Below are 26,310 nucleotides of genomic sequence, written 5' to 3' on the forward strand. Positions count from 1 at the left end.
TGGTTCCGTGGTGAAGAGCAAGAGGGAGCTGGCAAGGGAATCTGTAAAGATCCTATTGCAAGTCCAATCTAAGTTCAAAGTGCTTAGAAATGCACACTCATTCCTTCCACCAAATCATGTGGCAAATCCTTATCTTGCCCCCCCACCAGGAAAAAAATAAAAAAATAAAGCAGGGGGATGATATTGCACATAGCAATATAGCTTAGTATAAGTACTACAGCATCAACACCTCCTGCAAACCTAGTGTGAAAAGGAGGCTATTTCAGTTGTACAGCCTACATACATCTTTTCCCACTCTAACCTTGTCCCAGAACTTGAGGAATACATACACCCTGCCATTCCTGTTGCAGGTCTGTGTCCTCTAATATAAATCATGGGCATGTTCCATATAACAGACAATGTTGATTCCCCTCCCCTTTGCCAATCTCAATTTGAAAGTGCGTTTCTCAACCATTGCAATATGCTAGAAGCAGTTGGTTGCTAAAAGCACAGGAAAATCAAGAAAAAGGTTATGGGATTGGCAGCTCTCTGGTTTGTTATGCAGTTGGTCAAGTAGACCAAGACATTATGGGTGGTCAGCACTCATTTTGTACTAACAATGTTCAGAGAGTACGAATAACTGTCACAGCAATTCTATCACAAGGAGTTTTGATGGCATTGTACATCTGCCAATTATTTGCGCAAAAAAAATGAGAGAAACAAATACAAGATGGGTGACACCTGGCTTGAGAGCAGTACATGTGAAAAGGATCTAGGAGTCTTGGTTGACCACAAACTTGACATGAGCCAACAGTGTGACGTGGCAGCTAAAAAAGCCAATGCAATTCTGGGCTGCATCAATAGGAGTATAGCATCTAGATCAAGGGAAGTAATAGTGCCACTGTATTCTGCTCTGGTCAGACCTCACCTGGAGTACTGTGTCCAGTTCTGGGCACCACAGTTCAAGAAGGACACTGACAAACTGGAACGTGTCCAGAGGAGGGCAACCAAAATGGTCAAAGGCCTGGAAACGATGCCTTATGAGGAACGGCTAAGGGAGCTGGGCATGTTTAGCCTGGAGAAGAGGAGGTTAAGGGGTGATATGATAGCCATGTTCAAATATATAAAAGGATGTCGTATAGAGGAGGGAGAAAGGTTGTTTTCTGCTGCTCCAGAGAAGCGGACACGGAGCAATGGATCCAAACTACAAGAAAGAAGATTCCACCTAAACATTAGGAAGAACTTCCTGACAGTAAGAGCTGTTTGACAGTGGAATTTGCTGCCAAGGAGTGTGGTGGAGTCTCCTCCTTTGGAGGTCTTTAAGCAGAGGCTTGACAACCATATGTCAGGAGTGCTCTGATGGTGTTTCCTGCTTGGCAGGGGGTTGGACTCGATGGCCCTTGTGGTCTATTCCAACTCTATGATTCTATGAGTGGATAAAGTTGGAAGGCAGATAGGCAAAGGGAAGGCAGAAGCACAGCACACCAGATTGACCCAATTTAAGCGCAAGATTATATGATGTTTCATAGGGAAAGTCGTAGCAAGGCAACAATTCAGATATAAACACAAATGCCAATTCTATGCAAGGTTTTTAAAAGACAAGGATAAAAATAGTCATATGATGCCTTGCAGAGAGACAAGCTGTTTAAAAACAACAGCATTTAATGACTAAGTATTGGCCAAAACATTTAAGGACAGCTCTAGCAACTAACAGCCTGGACATTATGTATTATGGTAATAAGGTTAAATAATGATGAGCTCACTGGCTAATAAACTGGGTGGTCAGAAATACTTTGAATTTATTCCCACAGGAATTTATCATTGATTAATCAAATCATTATTCCAAAGTGTTATTCAATTGTCCTTTGCATTTATACTACCATTCCAGAACACTTGGTCATTCCCAGCTGAAGGCTGTTAATGCTCAACAACCCAGTCATTAGCAGCAATAACTGGTTTTTCTGTGGAAATTATTGCCATTATAAAATATACTCGGTGGTTTATAGAAATAATACCGTTAAATTTGCAGCTGCAGTTCATCTGGAACAGCTGGGGTGGAAAAATATTGTGTCCCTTGGGCTGTTTTCACAACAAGTTTTCAACAAATTAAAAGCTCCAACTACACATATGATGAATCCAAAGTTCAAAATTGTTTTAAGCTTTTGAACATTAAGCAAGCCATGTCGCAGCAATTATGGACCAAAACTACTCTATTCTGTTCATTAGTACACAATCCCTAACCATGCTAGGGCTGCAATGCAACACTGAGGTTTAATCCTCTACATTTTGTGACTTGTACGCCCTACTCATTAGAACCAATCTGACACATCTGCACTAAAGAATATGTGCACATCACTACATGAAACCCCAACATATATGCCTTCCTTTGCAATATCATCGTATCACCTTTGCCTGCTCCCGCACAGAACAAGACAATGCCTGTACCCCATTGAGCTTATTTTTCCACTTTTTGTTTTGTTTCCCACATGTAATAATTTTTAGATTAACAGAGGAATTCCGCAAAAATGTCATACTGGCCAAGAGGCAACATGGCAGTTGTCCTACTATGCCGATGGAACACGAAATATGCTGCCACCATGGCAGATAGGCCAATGGAAAACTTCATCAGTGTAGCAGTTCTGCTGGCAAACGTATGCCATTGAAAACACCTAAAAGTGGGACAGTGTGGGAGACAACACAGGGAGACACAGACATATGTTGTACCCCTCCAGACCATGAGCACATCCCTGTCAATGTGGCAACTTTACACCAGCCCTGGAACTGAGACAAGGAACTTCCCTCTCACTGACTGCATGACGAAGCATAAGATATGGTGGAATTAACCAGCAGAATTCTGCACCAGCTGAAGTTTCTGAACCGTCTTCAGAGATAGCCCTATGTATAATGTGTTGCAGTAATCCAGCCTAGCGGTTGCCAGAGCCAAGAAAACAGAAGTAAAGCTATCCCTGTCCAAATAAGGGGCGCAGCTGGACCACCAGCGGAAGCTGATGGAAGGCACTCCACAACACTGAGGCCACCTGAGCCTCAAGCGACACCAAGAGATCCAGGAGTACCCACAAGCTGCATACCTGCTCCTTTGGGGGCAACTGTAACCCCATCAAGAGCAGGCAATCTCTCATCCATCACCCCACTAACAGTGCCTAGGTCAGGCATAGGCAAACTCAGCCCTCCAGATGTTTTAGGACTACAACTCCCATGATCCCTGGCTAGCAGGACCAGTGGTCAGGGATTATGGGAACTGTAGTCGCACAAACATATGGGGGGCTGAGTGCGCCTATGCCTGGCCTAGGTCTTACCTGGAATGAGTTTCAGTTTGTTGGCTCTTGTCCTCATTACTGAGGTAAGACCATGGTCCCGTTCATCCCTGCCTCACCTGCAGCTGTAAAGAAGTAGAGCTGTGTGTCATCACTCCAGATAACCTCACACAGTGGTTTCATGTAGATGTTAAAGAGCACAGGGAATAAAATTAAACCCCGAGGAACTCCACACTGAAGGCTCCATGGGGCCCTAAGCATCACCCTCTGGAAATGACCATCCAAGTAGCACTTGGATCCTGCAATATGGGTGAGCTTCCCTTCAAAAACAGGCAAATCTGCACTTTGTAATCCCACCCACCCTTGAATGACGCAACCTAGCACTGTTGAGACTTCAGTGCAAGAATAGCCTAGGGCCCTAGGATCTCTTCTTCCATAGAGCCTTCTATCTAGACAACTCTAGACCTACATGGATTAGGGAGGCAACATGTTTTTCCAAGACATGCATGCTGCAAATAGCACAAAACCCACCTTCTGAATAAATCTCTGAATAATTACTGTTTTCCCAAGACCAATCCCTTTCATTCTTAATATGATTCAGCTAGTTACTGCTAGAAAGAAAAGGACACCTTAGGCAATGTTCACACACAAAATATTGAAACCAGCTGTGGCAGGACTGCCATAGGAATAAAGGTTTCCTCATTTAATTGGGAAAACAGGAGGAAGCATAACATTTTACTACCATGAATAACTTCAAGCAATCCTGATAAGAGACTTTGCTGTGCTCTCAGGGCAGGACATATGCTTTCTGTTATGATCTGCCACATCTAACCCCAATTGTTTGCTCACTTAATCGGGTTGGAAAATGTATGTTTCTTTATAGGATAAATTAGGCTTATTAAAATTAGAACAACATTGCTGTAGCCAATAAGAAGGTCCTTTCTCAAACAAATGTGTGAAACTGCATATTAAATTCATTATGAAAAGGCCAAGCCAGGGCATAAAGGAAAAGTTGGTTTAAAACTTCTTGGAAATAAACGTTCATAAAAATAATGGAACCTTTATTAAAAAAGAAAAGAAAAAAGACCATAGGTCTGGTAGACAAAGAAGGCATACAACTTTTTAAAAGCTGAAGATAAAACTGAACACAATAGCAGCATATAATACCACAAGACATGTGTAAAGACATAAAAACAAAGTTTATTTGCAGTTGTTTTTGACTATCAATTAAACTTTGTGAACAGGTTAAGCTTGAAGGGCAGATGGGCAACCTGGGAAAGTAGCCCAACTAGGAGAAGGAAAACTCTGTTCCTAAACCACCGCAGCCTTGCGGCTACACTCATTCATGAGAAAGGCTTCGGTTGTAAACCCCACGGAAAAATGCCTTGCAATACATCTTTGGAAGGACAAAAGGTTCAGGAGTAAACCCTACACAAATCTGGAGTGGAGTCCCTAAGGCTGTTGGATAGTGTCTTGTATGCCTCCTTCAGACAACTCCTGCCGCCAAGATGGTGTCAAATGTATTGCTTTCCTTTTCTTTGGACCACAACAGCAAGGCAGGGGCATGTTTTGGGCAGCCCAGGACCTCTATACACACTACCCAGGTCTGCATCTAAGACACGGGTGTCAAACATAAGGCCCGCGGGCCGAATCCGGCCCGCCAGACCTCGTCATGTGGTCCGTGTAGCTGCCGCCGGCCGCCAGCCTTCACCTTTTATTCTCGCATCTTTTTTTTTTTTGACACAAGAAAGCCGCCTCTTCAGCGCATACGCGGCAGCCTACAAGCCAGAGAACGTCTGCCCTCTAGCGGCGCTGGCCGTTCTACACAGGAAACCTCCACTTTACATGCATTCAGGAAACCTCCACTTGTTTTTATATTGAGCGCATATTGAGTCCTATAGATACAACCGGCCCTTTGAGGGTGACCAAACTGCTGATGCGGCCCCCGATGAATTTGAGTTTGACACCCCTGATCTAAGAGGTCACTTCAGTGTTGCAAATACAGCAAAAGCACAGGAGGCAGCAGTTACAAGTTATAAACACAACCTGATATGCCCAAACAGATATTTAGCACTTCAGCACTCCATGGACCTGTTTATCTCCAGATTTCAATATGATCAGCTGTTTCGAGGTTCTAAATCACCATTTATTAAGGAAAGAAATTGCAATACTTTCCTTCAGAGAAATCAGAAGTAGCAAAGAGGTTTTGAAGACCAGGCCTTTTTCGGAAGGGGTTTAGAAAAAACAAGACAGTCAAAGTTAAGGCCATTCAATTATGCCACAAATGTGAAACTAAGAAGGTGAGGTGGGGAATCATTTTGAAGTGGGATTGTACAAACATTTTCTCCTTCATTTTTTTTTACCAACAGCAGCACCCCTCATAGAACTGACTCAGGAGAAAGAACAAGGTATTGCAGTCAAAAGAAGGTTAAAAAAATATTTACTAACTTAAAAAATCATCTTGGTTAACATCATTTTACAATACCCATATTTTTATGAACAATTCACTTTATAGGCAGATAGCTCAAGTGACTTCAGAGACAGGCCTTATTACACTATATTTGTCAAGAAAATTATTTCCTAGGGAAACAAAAGCTGTATCTAGACACATTAGAGAAGTGTTTCAGTTAAACGCACCTCAAACTTTGTATGAGAAATCGGGTTAGCAAAAACAGAACTCCACAGCACCATCTGGTGTCACAGTGTAAGAATCCATAAATGACACATATAAAGTGCTTTTTCTTTGCCAGTGCAGCTGAGTCCAAAGGTAAAGAATGAATGCCTGCCAATTAAGGGACCATAGCAGCAATAGGGAAACTGGGGCCTGTAGGCTTAATTAGGCCTCGTAGGGGTCCTAATTTGGCTGGGAAGGCCATTTCTTCCAAGCCACACCCACCTGCCCTAAACCCATCAGGCAGGCAATGATGCAGGAAGCAGGGACTGATAGGTGGACAACCCTCATTCACCTGTTAAAATGACCCACAGGGGTTGGGGGAGATGAGGATCCAGTCCACTGGCCAGCTCCCTAACACTGGACTATAACACCACTCAAGAATAATTTATCTGGGCCCGGCACTAACTTACAAGAATCAATTCATTCTGCCACAATCCTCTTTATGTTCTGAAAGGTTGTCAAGAAAGGCCTTCGTGTCCTTTCAAAAGATGGATTGGTGCACTTAGATTGTTACAGTTCCTTTGGTTTAAGCTTCCGATGACTATCAGGCCACCCGATTCGTATAACGGTTAGCGGTAATGGGAGCTGTAGTCCCAAACATCTAGAGAGCAACCCATTAGCTCCCCCTGCTATCTTGACGGTACAGTGCTTTCCCCCCCTGCTATCATGACGCTCCAGTGCTTTCCCCCCCTGGGGATACTCAAAGGTACGCAGTACCGGCACCTTCTTTCCCAAATGTTAAAAGTGTGGCACTTACTAGAACAACTTCATGGTGAGTACGGACACAATTTTTCTATATAAAAAAGGCACCATGCAAAAATCAAGAAACAAGAATGCAAAAATCCACCCCAAGTGTCTGTCTCCGTAGTATCCACAAGAGTGCTTCAAGCACACTGAGAGCCCAACCTACTTTTTTCAGGCAGACCGACAGCTATTCCTCTTATTTTCAAACCAACACAAAGCAGGGTCATGCCAGGATTACAAAAGAATTCTGAGGAAATATTTCACTGCTCACATCTCTCTGGACAAGGCTAAATAGAAACAGGCTCCCAAGGCTTGGGTTTTCAGCTGTTAGGGGAATAAAAAGCCATCTCTGTAGGATTTGCCTTGCCCGGCTTCAGAACAGCCTGCGCAAAATTTGCAGCCAACAAAATAAAAGTACAGCTAACTGATATGCGTGCTAGAAGTTTTTGACAGAACTGGCTGACGGAAAGCAAGCTGGGTTCTGGAGACAAACAGGTTCATGGAGTGCCGAAGTGCTAAATATCTGTGTGGGCATATCAGCAGAAGTCTTTTGAGAACCTGTGATATGTGCTGCCTTTGTCAATATACCAAAGGACTTTCAGCCACTTAAAGCAACTGTTATGATGATCATATCAAAAGCAGAATGTAAGCGAGGGTTCAGAATTATAAATATTATCCCCTTGCCAACAGGTAATTCAATATTACTACGAACAGTGACCTGTTTGAACTTCATCAGATTGGATGGCCCTCCAAAAGACATCTTTTAGCTAGATGACTATGTAAAGTGATGACCTGGACAGAGAAATAAATATGCAGTCTTGTTATACTCCTGTACTAAAGAACTGCAGACAAATACATATTGAGAACAGTGTTAGAAACCGAGATATGAAAGCTAGGAGCTAAATGGCACCTTAAACCGAGGTTATGGGCACAACAATGGAATGTCTAGGCATGCTTTTTTAATAAGAATACAAAGCTGAAAAAGAATGAACAGAGGCTAAAATATTATGTTCATTTTTCACATGGTCTAGTCCTTCCCCTGTCCACCCCCCTAATATTCTTAAGAGGGTCTCTTCTCCAGGCTTCAGAGAGTAGCTGGAAGTGGAGAGGCAGAAAAAGGTCCTCCTTTCCTTCCACTCTGCAGTTTTAATCTGAAATCTTAGGCACAGTACTGCACCCAGAGCTCAGAAACTGCTTGTGGTAATGAAATTCCATGTCACAAAATGCGCCTAGAACAATGGGAGCTTTGAACACTGATTGAGAATATCCAGAAACTCATTTTGCAGATATATCATGTTTAATATTATATCTAGAAGTGGTGCTCAACTTCATTTATTAATCATTACATGGAAGACATAATTTCCAAGTGTGGACCTAATTCAAGCTGGCTTATTACAGAGATATATGAATGAACTACAGTTTAGAGAGCTACTTGTCTAAATTGAAGTGTGAATTTCTCTTAAAAAACACATTTTTGAATGCATGTTTGACCAATATACATATTCTTGCAAGCAATTTCCTCCACCCTAATGCATTTTTGTTTGTCATTTTCATGAATGTATGCATTTTTATACACATTGTTTTGTATTCTCTTTTTTTTATGCTGTGAACTTCTCTGCGATCTTTGGATGAAGGGCAGTATACAATTTTTAACAACAACAATAATAAATGTGTTTTTGTACAGATTGTTTGGTTGGAAAACATTATATAAAAGTCAGAAAAGTGCAAATTTCAGAGGCTAGCTGTGTTCAAGAAGTGCAACTTCGATTGCTTCTCATTAAAAGGGAAACAAAACCAAATTTATTCCCATTCCTCACAACTTATTTTCATTTCCCCCCTACCTTGAGAGCTTCAACTCAAATTGTACCATGAACTATGCTTGCTATATTCTGAAACAGCTTCATTTAAGGAGGGGATGTTAGAGAATTGGTAATAATTAGGAGATCAGTAGCAAAAATATGTATTTCTCCAGAAAATATTTCACTAAGAAAATGCTTTCAGTAGCTCTAAGGTTAAAGTGAGTAGTGAAAAAAGATTGAAACCTACCCAACAATGCAGTGAGTTTTGGAAGAAGCCCAACTTGTACCATTTTATTTCTCAAGCCTGTGTCAAATGAAAGGTTCAGTAAGAGTCGAAGAGTTATGTTCAGCAAGTCTTCATGTTCACATGGTACCATTTTAACCAGTTTGTCAACAATATCCATTTCAACCTGTGTTAGAAGCATAGGAAAGTAAGAATTCTGAAAGCCTTCTTGCAAACATTTCATAAAATGGAACAACAGTTAAAAGATTAAGGCTTCCACAGCATTTTCTCCTCAAATACAGTAATTTTTATTTTTCTAAAAAGAGGTCTGCTGAAGTTTCCTCATGAATAGCTTCTGGCTGAAGGTTACCAAAACATAAACAATACTTAAGTCAAAGTTCAGCAATGCTTAGCATCTGGAAAGAGAACCTGTTCAAGTGAAACTACAGGCTCAGAACTTTAGGAATGCAATTCAAGAATTAGTAAAAACTGGGGTGGAGGAGTGAGATGAAACAATTAACTATATGAAACTATAACTACCAAGACACTGCGTGTAGTCTAGGCAGCAAAATGTCACCCTTTAACAGATGTATGAAGGTCATGTTCAACTGCATATCATTTTAAATGCCACAACGATTTAATTAATTCATTTTAAAAGCTATATTCCAAAGACTTATGAGCAGTATCATATCCCGATATCATGTTTTCTGCACAGAGGACAGAGCAAAGAGAGACATTTGATCATGACTGGCAGTAAACAAGATTTCTCTCCTCAGCAATATTTCTCTGATACATGTCAAGACTCTCTAGTTTTATGCAAAAGCATGCCTCTTTCTTTAATCTAAGAAGCAAAACGGAAAGAAAACAATCAGAATGTTTTTGTCATCCCTTTTTAAATCAACAGGAGTCATAGAAGGGTACAGGCAAGAACTCAGTAACTGAATTCAAGGCATCTGTTGCAGAATTTTAAACATAGTAATATCAAGTTCAGAATGATGCAAAAAACCCAGAGTGTTTAAGCACAATGTCTCCTTCAATTCCAGTTGTGGATATTTTTGGTGCAGTATTTTTTATCTAGGTGGAAAGAACGTGGCAGGGAGGGCGTCAAAAGGGTGTCTAGACGGTGCTCCCTATTGGGTGTGTGGGGCGCCGGAACTTAAACTCCATAAAAGAGGGGAGTTGCGTTTATTTAACTGCTGAAATAAATGATCGGAGTTGCAGTCAAACAACATCTGAAGGGCTATAGGCTCCCTATTGCTGGTCTTGAATAACCTAATAAAAAGGTAAAGGGACCCCTGACCATTAGGTCCAGTCGTGTCCGACTCTGGGGTTGCGTGCTCATTTCACTCTATAGGCCGAGGGAGCCGGCTTTTGTCCGCAGACAGCTTCCAGGTCATGTGGCCAGCATGACTAAGCCACTTCTGGCGAACCAGAGCAGCGCACGGAAACGCCATTTACCTTCCCACCGGAGCGGTACCTATTTATCTACTTGCACTTTGATGTGCTTTCAAACTGCTAGGTTGGCAGGAGCAGGGACCGAGCAACGGGAGCTCACCCTGTCGTGGGGATTCGAACCGCCGACCTTCTGTTCGGCAAGTCCTAGGCTCTGTGGTTTAACCCACAGCGCCACCCGCATCCCTCTGAATAACCTAATATATTCAGATAAAAGGCATGCCTGCATACACCAAGTCAGCCATTTGTCCGTTGATCCCATAGAAATCTACTGTGATTGGCCATAGCATTTCAACAAATCAGACAGAGACCTTTCCAAGCCCTGGAATTGTGAGGGACTCCTCTACATGGAAGACATGCATGCTTCCAGTGAGCTTTTATCTTTCCCTGTGTGAGGTACATGAAGGTGGAAGTTCCCAGATACTTAGGCATTGTAAACTAATTGATCTAACACCATACCAATTCAAGCAAACTGCAAATGAAGACCTATTTACAAATGGAGAACAGGAAAGCAATGATATTGCCTTTTGTTGATTAGCTTTCCATAGACAACTAACACGGTTTCAGCAAAATGCTAGAAGATTTACCATATCATTTTTGTTTTCCATGAAGATGCTGAGTTTCTTCAGAAATGACACAACCAGTATCAGCAGCTCAAAGTTATCCCGGTCCAGAGCTTTCACCAACATGTGGACAATGTTTTTGTTTCTCATCTTCAGTTCAGTACGAGTATCCTCCGCAAGGTTCAACAGCAGGTAAAGGGCAACTGGCACGTTGGGGGGGGGGGGCGAGAAATAATACTGAGAAACAAAAAATGTAGCGCTCATTCATTTCTAAGAATGTGAAATATTTCCAAGGATTTTGAATACTGCAAACATCTCCTATGTATGGCTCAGTGAAATGAGAGCCACTTAAGCATAGTGTGTCCTCTTTGATGCTTAAGTGATTTCAACAACGAAAAGGCGGAAGTAAACTACTGTATATATTTCAAGTGTTTTAGTTTACTGGGAAAATGTAGCTTGGTCTTTTAAAAATAAACTCAAATATTTATACCAATTATCGTAACAATATTAGACACGGCTTGGCTCCTACCTAGGGTTGCCATATTCCCAAAAATGAAAATCCGGACAAAGTTGTTGACCTTTCCTTCCCCCCCCCCCCGGGGGGGGGGCACCACCTCTCTCTTTACAGAATCATCAGTGGACCATATTTAAGCAGCAAAGGTGGACTAGCACATTTCCTGAGTGGTTACTCAGAACTGTTTCCCTGGAGGTTCCAGAAGCAGAGAAACGCCTTTCAGTTGAGGTGGAATGTGATGGCTAGTGACTAAACTAGCAGTTAGTCTTAAAGTTAAAGGGGCTCTCTTTCTAAACCTGCTACCTACAGTAAGATGTCTGCATAAAGGGAAACATTTCAAATAAATTATAGAAGAAGGTTTAACTTCATTCCACCATAAGCATAAATAATAATAATAAGCTATACCCAGGCAGTATTATTTGTTACACATCCCACTGAAATCAATGGACTCTACAACTCATAATGAAAGGCAAATTCTATTTTCCAGTTGAATTATATGAATGAACAAAGCGTTAAGAGATTTCATACACTATTGACCTGTAGTCTTATCTGTACTTCAACCAAGTGCCACAAAAGATTATACATGCTTCCAAATTGTGTAATAACATCCCATCATATTTAGGCATTGTGCCCAGGGAAGGTCACTTCGGTATTGCTAACACAGTGGTTTGACTGTGCCAACAATATTTAGGAGAATATTGGGGTCCACAGTTTCCTGTACTATTAATATCCATGATCTAGTAACAAATTTCCATAAAAAGTTTTATCTGCTCAATATATTCTATCCATTCAGCGCCTTTTCACTTCCAGTACTGTACACAGATTCTTAAACAAACACTGGAAATTTCTCATTTTCTGATGGTCACTAGCTGATACCTAGTTGATGTTGGCAGTGTGCTAGGACCTTAGCTCTATGCAGGCCTCATGTAACCTGAAAGAAGGGCGCTTCTCAACAGATGAATTTGTAAATAGAAATGATAGGCTGTTAAACAAAATTCATAGACTGTTTAACGAAAAAGTATATTAAGCACTTTACATAAGTCTAAAATGTTTATTTTAAAAATAAAAAAAATCAAACTTTAAAAATAAATAAATGTAATTTATTTATAACAAATATTTACATACTATTTCCTTTTTTAAAAAATCAAAGCGGTTTATAATATTGCATTTATTTATTTATTTTAAAAAATCAACTAGCTATTGCAGAAAGATGTGTCCTTAATTGCCTGCATAGGCCTGTGGAATAGAAAGGTTTTCAGCAGGCATTTACATTTTCAATAAAAACTGCCTGCGGAACCCCTACTGCAGGCATCCCCAACCTTCGCCCCTCCAGATGTTTTGGACTACAATTCCCATCATCCCTGACCACTGGTGCTGCTAGCTAGGGATCACGGGAGTTGTAGGCCAAACATCTGGACCTCACCAACTCTAGGAACAACCAATGACACTCCAATAACAAAGTAACAAGTCTGGGTAAGCTCGCTGAAATAAAAATGTTTTTAACAGGTGTAAAAAAAAACACAGTTCAGCAAAGGTGCCCACCTGCTATTAATAGCTGCAAAACCAAAATAAGCTTTGCTGAAACAGCAGTTCTGAGTAGCCCAAATAGCTTCAGTGTTAAAAGGACACCAACAACCTTGGAGTCCTTGTTAACCATTTCCCTTAAGAACAGAGAAAGTAACTACTACATTAGGAATTTGTACCTCGAAGTAGCTGCTCTTGCTTGACAACAAGCCCCTGGTACTTTTTAAAGGTTTTTTCATATTCTTTTTTCAGGGTCTGATTATCAGGATCTTCATCAAGTGAACACTGGGAGTTAAGAATATGCTCAACACATCAGGAAAAAAAGAAAGAACAGAAACTCTTCAGTCATGAGTACAGGCAGCTTGATGCAATTCAAAGCTAGGATCTGACAACTTCTATAAGTAAAGCAATCAGATTAAAGGTAAAGGTAAAGGGACCCCTGACCATTAGGTCCAGTTGTGACCAACTCTGGGTTTGCGGAGCTCATCTCACTTTATTGGCCGAGGGAGCCGGCGTACAGCTTCCGGGTCATGTGGCCAGCATGACTAAGCCACTTCTGGCGAACCAGAGCAGCGCACGGAAACGTCGTTTACCTTCCCGCCAGAGCAGTGCCTATTTATCTACTTGCACTTTGATGTGCTTTCGAACTGCTAGGTTGGCAGGAGCTGGGACCGAGCAACGGGAGCTTACCCCGTCGCGGGGATTTGAACCGCCGACCTTCTGATCGGCAAGTCCTAGGCTCTGTGGTTTAACCCACAGCGCCACGCGTGTCCCAAAGCAATCAGATTAGTCTAAGGCAATTTGCTGTCTCAGCCCTATAATGAACAGTGAGCTCATCCCATCGGTGTGCATCCTTATGTAGTCAAAATGACACTAACCAGTCTTAAAGAGAAGTAATACCTGGCCTGCAGAACTTTAGGGGAGGAACCCTAAGAGGGGACCCCAAAATACTCCAATGGAGACTGAGCATTCTTAGTGAACACACAGTAGTGACTGGATTTTTTAAGGGAAGGTGGTTGGAACTCTGAACAGGAGCACTAAATGCTACAATACTGTGTTGCAGTCCCACTTGTCTACTACAGATAACAAAGCTAAGGTGAAGGCTAAGATAAAATTACAGAAAGGATATCGGCTTTCTTCTTCTTCGTGAGTTCTTCCTGCCACAGCTCATGCCTCTTCAATTCATGATCAATGATGTTCATGCAGAGAGCCCCAATCTTGTAGTGTGTGATAAGTCCATGAAACTGAGAAAAACTACATTATGAAAAATACCAATAAAAAAAATCAGAGCAGGGTGATTGGCTTTGAAACAAAACTTCTATTGCCAGTCTAACTCACACAAAAACAGATCAGTGATGTTGCAACGATAGAGAGGTTCTACTCTGTGCTTCAACCTCCTCATTTAAAAATATATATATTAAATTTTCAGAATACGTACATTCATATACATTATAAATTATGTGACATACCTAGAGAAGCAGAAGAAAATATAAATGATATTAGTAGCAAGTTCTACACTTTGTTTCCAGTCCTCTCGTAGAACTCTGGCCAAAGCACCCAGTGCAGTTTCTAAAGAAGGGGGAGAGTATGATCAGTCTCAGCTGCAGATTACATTGCATCAGGAAGCAACCGTTCTTGCCCCGTAAGACCATCTGAAACATGCGCTTAGCCACAAAATATATCCTGCCATGTTACTTTAGATTAGTATCCCTCTAGAACTTGCTTTGCAATATGCTATCTAGGCACACAAAATGGCAAGCAAGTTTGCGTTAGTGCAGAAAGCAGGAATGGGAACCAACCTCTTAGCTTAGATTACTGCAATGCATTATACAATGGTACCTCGGGTTAAGTACTTAATTCGTTCTGAAGGTCCGTTCTTAACCTGAAACTGTTCTTAACCCTGAAGACCATTTTAGCTAATGGGGCCTCCTGCTGCCGCGCCGCCGGAGCACGATTTCTGTTCTCATCCTGAAGCAAAGTTCTTAACCTGAAGCACTATTTCTGAGTTAGCAGAGTCTGTAACCTGAAGCATATGTAACCTGAGGTACTACTGTACATTAAGGCTGCCTCTGAAGACAGCTCAGAAACTTCAGTGAGTGCAGAATTCAGCAGCCAGATAGCTCAGCTGGGCAAGGTGTTTTGAGCATATTGCACCGATCCTGGCCTGACTGCACTGGCTACCATTTAGTTTCTGGGCCCATTTCAAAGTGCTAGTTTTGACCTATAAAGCCTGAAATGGCTCAGGACCTCAAGGACTGCCTCTCCCCATATGAACCTAGCTGCAACCTGAGATCATCCTCTGAGGCCCTTCTTCGTGTGCCTCCTCCAGAAGAGGTCTGGAGGGTGGCAACACAAGAACGGGCCTTTTCCACAATGGCTCCCCATTTGTGGAATGCTCTTCCCAGGGAGGTTCGCATGGCGCTTTCATTATACACCTTTAGGTACCAGGTGAAGACGTTCCTCTTTAACCATGCTTTTGGCTGACTGACACCCAATGCCCTTTTAAATGTGTTGTGGAAGGGGACATTACTGGGTTGTCTTTGTGCTTATGTATTTTGTGTAATTTTATGTTGTGAACTGCCCTGAGATCTATGGGTATAGGGCAGTATACAAATTTAATTTAAAAATTTAAAAAGGAAAAATATGAAAAATATCAAGGACCAAAGATGGAGAGGTATAAAGAATAGGAGCCAGAAATCAAAGCAAAAGAAGCCAACACTAGAACAAGACAGTCAGCGTCTAAGGAGCTTCCACTTCAGTTTCTCACTGCTAGAAGTTAGAATTCTGTGTCTCAAGGGAACATAGTTTAGCAAACCAGTGGCGGAAACATTCCTGGTTCAAGTGACTGTGAGGCAGAGTGATGCATATGCATATTAAAAAATAAGTAATTAAGCTAAACCTAACAAACATGCATAAAGACTACTAAGTCTAACCAGGGCGGAGAGGGTGAAATGGCTGCTGAGTGATCCAGACTCTGTGACTTATAAGGTGTCTCTCTATGCCCTAGCGCAGGAGTAGGCAACCTAAGGCTCGTGGGCCGGATGCGGCCCAATCGCCTTCTCAATCCAGTATGCGGACGGTCTGGGAATCAGCGTGTTTTTACGTGAGTAGAATGTGTCCTTTTATTTAAAATGTATCTCTGGGTTATTTGTGGAGCATAGGAATTTGTTCATTCCCCCCCCCCAATATAGTCCGGCCCACCACATAGTCTGAGGAAAGGTGGACAAGCCCACGGCTGAAAAAGGTTGCTGACCCCTGCCCTAGCAGCTAGGAACACTGCTTTTTTTCTTTAAAAATGTTTAGGAGTAGTCTCATTTTCCTACTCATATTGAAATACTCCCCCTCAATGAGGCCAAACTTAAGATTTACAAAATGTTTAGGGGTATGCGTCCCCCCCAGAAAAAAGCACTGGCTAGGAAGAAAGAACTGGATGGGCTAGCAGTCAATTGCAAAGGGGACTCTGAGAACTAATTTGCACATTTTTTTTTTTGAGAATTACTTTTTAGTCTGTGCAATAAGAAGTTTTGGTGGATTTGATCATGGTTTTACTGCATATGTAGCAACTGCTGTTCTATTTTTTTTTTTCCTTCTTTGGATGATGCCAGGGCCTTCAGCTAGCACTTATCTAAAAATCTGAAAAGCTTATCTGAAAATCTGACTACTAAGCCTGCTCCATTTACTGAGGCAAAATTCACATCACAAGCTGAAAGTTAGAAATAAGCTTAAAATTACCATTAAGCAGAAGTTCTTCCAGATTATCAGGATTTCTGGCCAGCTGCAGAATGAGTGCAGAGCCACGCACTTTATCAGGAATATCTTCATAAAGTAGTTCAATGTATTCGTCCATGTCATTGATATTGGCTACTTCATCAATCTGAAAATATCAAGTAGAGAAAAAGAAAAATACTGCAGACACTCCAGGAAACAAATTGCTAGTACTTAAATTCATTCCTTATTTTTAATATAAGTACCCCCACTGCATTTAAAGGATAATTCATATAAGTAGCTAGTGAGGAATGAAATCTTGTATAAACAGGTTTGAAATGAGACACTACTACTACTACTACTACTAATTTTTTATTTATACCCCGCCCTCCCCAGCCAAGCCTGGGCTCCGGGCGGCTAACAAGCAATAATAAAAACAAGCTGAATGATTACAATTTAAAACAAAATTAAAATACAACATTAAAATATTGAAGCATTAAAATATTAAAATGCCTCATTAAAATGCCTCATCGCAGGAGGAGAAGGAAAAGAAAAAAGAAAGAGAGGGAGGGAATCAAATTGGCTCCAAGCCAAAGGCCAGGTGGAACAAGTCTGTCTTACAGGCCCTGCAGAAAGAAATCAGATCCTGCAGGGCCCTGGTCTCATGAGGCAGAGTGTTCCACCAGACCGGAGCCAGTGTTGAAAAGGCCCTGGCTCTGGTTGAAGCTAATCTAACTTCCATAGGGCCCAGGACCACTAGGGTGTTGCTACTGAGATATAAGTATGAATGAAAACTTCAGGGGTGGGAAAAGATAGTCATTATGAACATGAATGTGCTACCCAAATTATTAATTTTTTTTGGTAAAGTGTCAGTTTCCATATCATTAAACACAGTAGTTAAGCAGCATAAAATTATATCAAATTCATCTAGAACAGATGAATTCGTTCCAAACAAGTCAATGAGATGACAGAAAAGTTTAACTATACAGTATTTAAAATCCTCTAACTTTAACAATGCCTACCTCCATCCCTTCAAAAGGTGGTGGATCTTTTGGCTTATTGGATTTTTCCTTCTTTTCTGTGGAAGGAAAACAGAGTCATAACAATAAAGGCTCCTTTAACATTCTCGCTTTATTTTAAACCATCTCTTTATATTCAGCTCAAAAAAGGATCTGGAGGAGAACTGAAAAGTACTGAGTCAGTGGCACTCATACATGCTTGGGGAAGTTCCATTGAAATCCATAGTTTACTGATTTCTAGGTAGATGTATTTTGAGGTCAGGGTATCAGTCTAGTCCATTATCACAGATTACCACTTAGGTTACGCACAAAAGAAAAGAGCACACAAACACCTAAGGGGACACTATCCCTCCTAGCAACAGCTCATTGCAACCTAAAGAATGTCATTCCAGAGGAGCAGCTGCCATTAGAAAGGCAAAACCATTACAACGCCTATATTATGCAAAACCAATTGAAATGAATGAATGATGAAGCCCCTTGGGGCGAAACAGGGGAATATCCAGGAATTCTTGTCTCGTCTGCCTGTGCCAGCATCTACCAGAGCCAGTTCCTCATGTCTACCAACCTTATCATCATCATCAGACACTTAGAAAACTATTCCATGTTACTCTCTGTCTCATAGAAATATACAAGAGAAGATGAAGAAATGAATATACTACGGGACTGACAAAATAGGAATTGCATTTTGACTTGGTGGTTAACTGAATAAGCTACATTTTAATACGTTATGTCACAATGTTGATTTTGACATTATGAGAAACTGTATTTAATTTTGAGAAGTAGTTTCTAGTAAATAACTTTACAATTATTATTTGCCATTAGAAAGGCAGCATGGGTGTAGCCAGGATTTTTGTTAGGGGGGGGCCATTGCTGAGCTTGGGAATCATGGGTAAAATACTCTGTAAATAGGACATTGCAAGGGGCTACAATTTAATGCAACCTTTTAGGATCCCAACCTTAAAGACTTTCCTTCTACCTTCCCTCTCCACCCCCACCCCCCCAAAAAACACTGATCAGAGTTGAAAGCATCATGCGGCATCTTTCTCTATCTCACTAAATGCACATTTGGGAAAGAATTTTCAACAACAAAAATGCCAGCGATATTGCTTGATTAATGAAAAACGTATTCATATTTTAGTGTTCTTCTACTTGGCTGGCTATGTTTTCTCCATAAAGTTGTTTATCTGGTGGAAAGAGAGGCTGCCTTCACCATTGCTCTTCTTCCCTCAACAAACAGGTAAAAGTGAGAGGTGCCTATACCACAGACTGTTTTGAAGTCTGCATTTGATCTTGTTTTGCCCACCTTTTGCCGATGAGGTGTCCCTGCGGTTCTGCAGGTAATACAGCAACTGTTCTACCTCTGCTAGTTTGGAGGGGTGAATAAGCTTGCATTCCTCCACCACCTTCCGAGCCAGGGAAGAAATGTCTGTGTTTGCATTGAGACTCTTCAGTCGGATGCTGTAAAATATAATCCAAGATTTTTCACTCTTAGCTGATGCAGATGTCATATACAGGTGACTCCCCACTTACGTTGCATTCTGTGGGGAGCCCACTGCAGTACATACAGTCCCCCCCCCCAGCAGTTGAGTGGGGTAGCACAGCAGCAGCAAGAACTCCCACATGCCATTTTGGAGCCCTTGGAGTCTTTTTTTCTGGACTTTTGGATCGTTGGTGTTCTCTTTGGGCTCAGGGGAGGGTGTCCTAGAGAGCCACAAGGACTTTCCAGCTCTCCCCTGCCATTTTGGGTGAGAATATTATGCTTTTTGTTTTTTCCTGAAATATTTGGCTTTTGAAAATCTTTTTTGACACACTTTTTATTATTATTAAATTTGTCTACCACCCTCCATGCGAAGATCACAGGGTGGTTCACAACATTAAAACACAAAACAAGAACACAAAATACATAATAAAAATGAACAAAAGCCAAACCAAACCAATAACGCTCCTCCCAATTTTTTGTATATTATGTAGAGTTGATATAGTTTACTATATGCTCAATCAAGTCTCAACTGATTTAGGTTATCGAAAATTTCCTGATTTAAACTTTTTGAAACTTTAAAAATGAAAAAAGCTAGACATAAAGGTATTTTAACAAGAACTTCTGAATACTATAAACTTACATTTTTTGACACTCCTTTCGCTCTCCCAGCATAGGATCTCCCATCTCCCCCAGAATGGTAGCTTCCACTTCATAGTGAACAATAAGTGCCTTTTCTGATGGATGTACATCAATATTTCCCCCTTTTACCTTCCTGTTAAGTAAGAAAAATAACCTGTAGCAATTATGCTGGGTGATAAGAAAAACATATATTTGATATAATAAGTTCAACTTATATTTGACCCTTTTGACATCCAAAGGTCCTACCACCCTCCTTAGGCGGTCTCCTGCTACAATTGTATTTCTTTAAAGACTGGTTTGTTATTGGTCTTTTATGTTTTATGCAATATGCTCCCAAAGTCCTTTTTTCTTTTTAGCATCCCTTATTGAATTGCTTGTATTTCTTTGGCCAAAGTATATGTTCCTTTTTGTTCTCTTCATTTGGATAAGACTTCTTGGCTTCGTCTCTCAGTACAAAGCCTTAGTGTCCTGAAATGTGGGATACAACTAACTACTATTAAAACCATTTCTAATGAAAAAGCCATAAGGAAAAACGTCTGATCCTAGAACAATAAGAATGACAGAGCCAATTACCGCTTCCCATCACCAAAACAAGCAGATACAATTCTCCTCACCCTTTTCAGGTGAATAGAATTTTTTGTTACCTACACAGAACTTTTAGTGCAAAATGTACTTTAGACTGTTTCGTTTATTCTTGGAATAGTCAGCTGAGGCAGTTACTACTATTCCTATTTTGACAAATGGAGAGCTAGCAAATGCAGATGTTTCTAGGAAAGCAGTATCTACCAGTTCCAGGCCATATTTGCATCATTCATCATTCATGAGCTTCACTGACGTGCTCCAGTGTGTCATCTAGCCCAACACATTTCAGTTACTACAACAAGCAGAAAAAGCACCGTGGTCCACCAAAACCCTTAGCAATTTTCACTGAGGGGTTGTTGTTTGGGAACCGCTGATACAGGAGATGCTATTTCAAGCAGCTGTCTCAGAGTATACATGGATGACACTTCAGATAGCAATCAGCACCTATTATTTGTCACAGTAACGGATGAGGAAATAAAGCCGAGCACACTACTTGGCCTTCCATCTACCAGGTGTACTATCAAGCCACAAGATTACAAAAATATATAAAGTACTGCTGGACTGCTGCAAAACCCAACAGTGATCAGAAAGAAATCTCACAAACAGGGAATGAAGGTCACAGCCCTCCCGTTGCTTGTTCCCCAGGAACTAACATTCAGAGACATGAATGTTAGCAGCCACTGAAAAGTGGCCTCACATTTAAAGTTTATTCTGCTAAGTATCATGCCTTAGAAAGATGCCCTTGCACTCTCTGCTTTCTTCTTGCCATGAAGCAGTGCAAAAGCTTCCAAAAGCACTTTCCTGTGGCATTATCAAGCTCTCTCACCTATCGCTCAGTGGAAGAGAATATACGCCTTGTGAGCAGATGGTCCCCCCAGGTCCAATCCCCCCACTGGCCAGTGTTCAAAATTAGCAAGGTACCAGGCGCATTTTACACTTAGCTTTCAACCACTTGCGACCAAGTGAAGATGTCTGGGTGCCAGGATGGCACTTGATCTCTCAGCATCTGGAGATGTATGCCTGGGGATCATTGGATCCTGGCTCCTTTCACACACTAATACCCCATCCTGTAGAAGTCTTATCAGTTACTACCCAACTTTTAGAAGACATCTCTTTTTATATATGCGCTGAAAGCTGCCCAGAGTGGCTGGGGAAACCCAGCCAAATGGGCAGAGTATAAATAATAAAATTATTATTATCTTTTATCTGCACAATCAGAATGAATTTCTGGAACCTAATTGCTTTTTCTGTGCAGCTTGAGCCCTGAACAGGAGCAGGCAGCGTTAAAAAAAGAGAGCTCAGAACAGGCCAATATATAGGTGGACTGTCATTGGATCAAGGGACTTTTCTTCTTCAAGTTCTCAGCGTTCTTAACCCAGCTCAAGGTCGTCCTCAGAACCAGCCAGACGTTGAACTGTGCGGTCAGCCCATCATTTGGAAAATAAGACTTTATAGTCGTCTTGCCCCCAAAATAGCAACCACACACTCTGTTTCGGCGATGCCAACCTTGGTTTTAAAGAGCCATTTTTTGCACCTAGTTTTTACGCTGGGGCTGGCCTCTCCGGACAGGATTGGGAGAGATCCCTGCTTGAAACCCTGGATGTCCCTGAAGTACAAGCCCATCATCTCTGACCACTGGCCGTGCTGCCTAAACATGGACCACTTATAAACTCCAACTCCTCATAAGATTCCATCAACGGTGTCTCTGAAAATTTTTACACATCACTTGGGAAGACAGGCGAACCAATGCCAGTGTACTGGAAGAAGCAAAGATCACCAGTCTTGAAGCAATGATTCATCAACATCAACTTCGTTGGATTGTTCATGTTGTTCAGAAACCTGATTATCGTCTTCCTAAGCAACTACTCTATTCCGAACTTAAAAATGGAAAGCGTAATGGCAGTGGTCAACAAAAGAGGTTTAAAGACGCTCTCAAGGCAAATCTAACAAAATGTAGTAGAAACACCGACAACTGGGAAACACTGGCCTGCGAGCGCGCCAATTGGAGAACAGCCTTTACCAAAGGTGTCGTGGGCTTTGAAGACGCTCAAACTCAGGACGAAAGTTCTAAGAGGAAGGCATGCTTGGCAAACCCCCACCGTGACCAACTCCCACCTGGAAACCTATGTCCCCACTGTGGAAGGACGTGTGGATCCAGAATTGGCCTCCAGAGTCATTTACAGACTGACTTCGAAAACCGTGTTTATGGAAGACAATCTTACTCGACTACAATGCATCGCCAAAGAAGAAGTTGGCTAAGGATGATGGGAGTTGTGTTCCATCCAACACTTCATGGGGGGGGGGACCTGATTCGGAGCAAGATGAGCCAATGGTCTGACCCTTACCTTCTCCCCCCACCCCACCCCAAGGACCCTCACCTTCTCCCCCCACCCCACCCCAAGGACCCTCACCTTCTCCCCCCACCCCACCCCAAGGACCCTCACCTTCTCCCCCCACCCCACCCCAAGGACCCTCACCTTCTCCCCCCACCCCACCCCAAGGACCCTCACCTTCTCCCCCCACCCCACCCCAAGGACCCTCACCTTCTCCCCCCACCCCACCCCAAGGACCCTCACCTTCTCCCCCCACCCCACCCCAAGGACCCTCACCTTCTCCCCCCACCCCACCCCAAGGACCCTCACCTTCTCCCCCCACCCCACCCCAAGGACCCTCACCTTCTCCCCCCACCCCACCCCAAGGGCCCTCACCTTCTCCCCCCACCCCACCTCAAGGACCCTCACCTTCTCCCCCCACCCCACCCCAAGGACCCTCACCTTCTCCCCCCACCCCACCCCAAGGACCCTCACCTTCTCCCCCCACCCCACCCCAAGGACCCTCACCTTCTCCCCAAACATGCCGCCATCTTCTCTCCCCCCCCCCCGGCTTTTTCTCCACCTCCCACCCGCCCCCTACCCCAAACCTCTCGTTGACACCTGAGGGGGGGTGAGGGGAGAGAAGGGGAGGATGCTCGGCCGGGGGGGGGGAAGGGGGGCCGTTTCGCTGCCGCTCCCTAACCACCAGGCCCTGAGGCGCTCTACCTCTTGAGGTACCGGGCGTCCTCCCCCTGCATGGCGGCGGCCGCGGTGCTGAAGCGCGAGGGGGGCTGCGAGGGGCGCCCGTCGCCGGCGGACATCGGGGGGCAGAGGGGGCGGGGAAGGCGCCGTTGCCAGGGAGACGGAGAGAGCGAGGGATGGAGAGGCGGCAGGCGGAGGCTGAGGGCAGCGAGGCGCAGGCGCAGGTGCGGCTTCCGAACTGCGCAGGCGCGCGCGGCGTCACGAGGGGGCGGAGCGAAGGGCTCTGAGGCGGTTGAGCTCTGTCAGTTTTGGAATATGTTCCTATATGTCTCTCTGTGAGAGACTGAATTTTAATTCAGTTAATGCTTCGTTGTTGCTTTTCTTTAATGTTGGGGTTTCTATTTTTCTGTGTTTTTAACTTTTCTTTTTGAGTCCCTCAACGGGGGTAGGGTGGGGAGGCGGGGTATCAGTCAATCAATCAGTCAATAATAATAATAATAATAATAATAATAATAATAATAATATCTATTATTGACGTAAACCCCCAAAATGTATTTTCTATAGTTAAATTTTTACCTCTGTCTTCAGTACATTTTATTTTATTGCTATGGCTGGTGGCTGATGCAAATAAAGATATTTTTGATTCTAATAATAATATATATTTTTTTAATGTTGGGGTTTCTATTCATCTGTGTTTTTAACTTTTCTTGTTTTTAGTCTGTAAGCCGCCCTGACTCCCTGTCGTGGGGGCGGGGGGGGGGAAGACTGGGTATCAATCAATCAATATTAATAATATCTATTATTTGATTATTGAGATAAACCCTCAAAATGTATTTTCTATAGTTAAATTTTTACCTCTATCTTCTTGTTTTTAATCTGTAAGCTGCCCTGAGTCCATGTCGTGGGGGTGGGGGGAAGATGGGGTATAAATACGGTAAATCTAGAATAATAATAATATTAATAACAGAGGAAATTTTCCGGGGGGGGGGGATGTGTAGGCTGGTGTCCTAAAAAAATATATATACTGAAAAGCTTAGAAAACATTCAGTTAACAACTTTGGGCAGGGAGGTCTCCCAAAGCTTAACAAAGTTTTGGACGAGCTTTGAAAACACTCAAATAACAACTTGGGGGGGCAGTCTTCCAAAAATGCTCAACAACTTTTTGGACAAAGCTCAACTATTGGGGGGGGGGCATCTCCCAAAAAAACAACTTTTTGTGGGGATCCACAAAAATCCTGGCTACGCCCATGCTGGGATGTTGTTTCCAGGTGTTAGAAGTAACCACAAAATATCCTCTGTGCAAAACGAGGCTTCTTTTCACAGATTTGATAGCGTGGGGTTAAGTCTCGCAGTGTTACTAGAATAGTAGAATTGTGGAGTTGGAAGAGACCCTGAGGGTCATCTAGTCCAACCCCCCAGCAATGCAGGAATCTCAGCTAAAGCATCCCTGACAGATGGCCCCCCAACCTCTACTTAAATATCTCAAAGGAAGGAGAGTCCTCCCTTCTTGCAATTTGAAGCTATTGGTTCAGGTCCTTCCCTCTGGAGAAGGAGAAAATAAGCTTGCTCCATGTGACAGCCCTTGAGATATTTGCAAATGGCTATCATAGCTTTCAGTCTAATCTTTAATTTGGGATTCGGATGTACTGTACAGCTCTGATGCTTAGCAGACAGAGGAGTAAAGGATTACTGGGGGGACTTTGGTAAGTAATCCTGATAAGTTATGGTGGTGTCCTTCCAGTGAGCAATCCCACTACCAATTCTAATGAAATATTTCCATTTACAGACTGGGAAGCTGAAACACCTGTCCTATACATGCTAGTAATGGTCCATATGAGTTCATATATGCAAAAAGACAAAAGCAAGCAATGTGGAAACAAGTTTTCATTATCTGGAATATTCTGGGAATGGTTCCCTAGATATTAAACTGATCTCCATGAAGATGGGTGGGCCATTAAAAAAATATCCATTATCTCACTGCTAGTTAATGGAGTATTATAGATACTTGTATGACAGGAATGATTTTTTAAATGGGACCTCTTTCTGTGTGAAGTTATAAAACTGAGAATTCTAAGGAAAAACCATCTTCCGCAGAAACTGCTGCTTGCCTTCTATCACTGTGCCGTTGAGAGCATGCTCACTTATGGCTTATGTGTGTGGTACGGAAGCTGTACTACCCAGGACAGGATGGGGTTGTGCAGAGTTGTCAAGGCAGCAGAGAGCATTGTTGGCTGCCCACTCTCCACCTTAGAGCAGATTTATGCCACAAGGTGCCATAGGAAGGCACTGGACATAGTAAAAGATCCATCGCATCCTGGTCACTGTCCCTTCGAGCTCCTGCCGTCAGGACGGAGATACAGGACGATGAAGACAAGAACGAGCCGTCTTAAGAACAGCTTCTTCTCCAGAGCGATCTCGGCCCTGAATGGGAAGCCTGGACTTTGAAAGTCATCTAATCTTCCTTGCTGTACTATACTGTATTGTTTTAATTAGTGTTTTTATGGAGCAGTCAAGTAATTTCGTTGTCCCCGAGAGGGGGCAATGACAATAAAGATATTATTACTATTATTATTATTATTATTATTATTATTATTATTATTATTAAAATGCATGGCATTAGAATTCAACTCAGAATTTATCTGCATTGGAGGTGATGGGAGAGTTTCCAAGTTTGTTTAATACAAGATAAGACCTTAACCTTACTTTGTGTCTGTAGTGTTTGTTTAATTTGCTTTAACTGATAGTCTTTAATTTAAAACAGAAGTCAACCTACAAATGGTTGTTGGTAAAAATGAATATAAAAGGGATCTCTGCCCATAAAATGGAATTATTGCAGTCCTACCTAGTTATGATGCTGAAAAATGGTTCCAAGGCTTCCTGCTGTCCAGGTACCTCGCCCATCATGATGGACTGGGATGTTCTTTTAGCATGTGACTGAATTGATACTTTAAAGGCAGCTTTGGTGAAAAGGGCATTGGTGTTGCTGAGACCCAGCAACTGTGACATCACTATGATAACTCCAGACTTACTTGCTAGTAAGAAAAGGAAAGTCACAGTGGTCATTAACTTCTGCTCTTTCTCTTTCTGGGGTTTTGTTTTTCATGCATCTCTAAACATTTTTTGT

General features: G+C 42.3%; 1 protein-coding gene across 2 annotated transcripts in view; it reads right to left on the reverse strand.

Annotated features, from left to right (window-relative positions):
* KIFAP3 (kinesin associated protein 3) overlaps window positions 1-26,047 on the reverse strand; it is a 72,815-nt gene extending 46,768 nt beyond the window's left edge. Inside the window, exons 1-10 of one of the 2 annotated variants that reach the window (XM_053391362.1) lie at window positions 26,029-26,047; window positions 19,592-19,723; window positions 18,775-18,929; window positions 17,475-17,530; window positions 16,480-16,621; window positions 14,217-14,316; window positions 13,877-14,001; window positions 12,927-13,025; window positions 10,734-10,912; window positions 8,719-8,881 (exon numbers count right to left, since the gene is read on the reverse strand). In XM_053391362.1, coding sequence (XP_053247337.1) covers window positions 8,719-8,881; window positions 10,734-10,912; window positions 12,927-13,025; window positions 13,877-14,001; window positions 14,217-14,316; window positions 16,480-16,621; window positions 17,475-17,530; window positions 18,775-18,929; window positions 19,592-19,635 — 1,063 coding nt within the window. In that variant the 5' untranslated portion in view covers window positions 19,636-19,723; window positions 26,029-26,047. Of the gene's footprint in view, window positions 1-8,718; window positions 8,882-10,733; window positions 10,913-12,926; window positions 13,026-13,876; window positions 14,002-14,216; window positions 14,317-16,479; window positions 16,622-17,474; window positions 17,531-18,774; window positions 18,930-19,591; window positions 19,724-23,210; window positions 23,409-26,028 lie in introns of those variants that run through there. The other variant, XM_053391361.1, reaches the window with a different exon arrangement.
* Between the last annotated feature and the right edge of the window lie 263 nt (window positions 26,048-26,310).

The sequence above is a fragment of the Podarcis raffonei genome, chromosome 6, assembly GCF_027172205.1.
Source record: "Podarcis raffonei isolate rPodRaf1 chromosome 6, rPodRaf1.pri, whole genome shotgun sequence".
NCBI classification, from domain to species: Eukaryota; Metazoa; Chordata; class Lepidosauria; order Squamata; family Lacertidae; genus Podarcis; species Podarcis raffonei.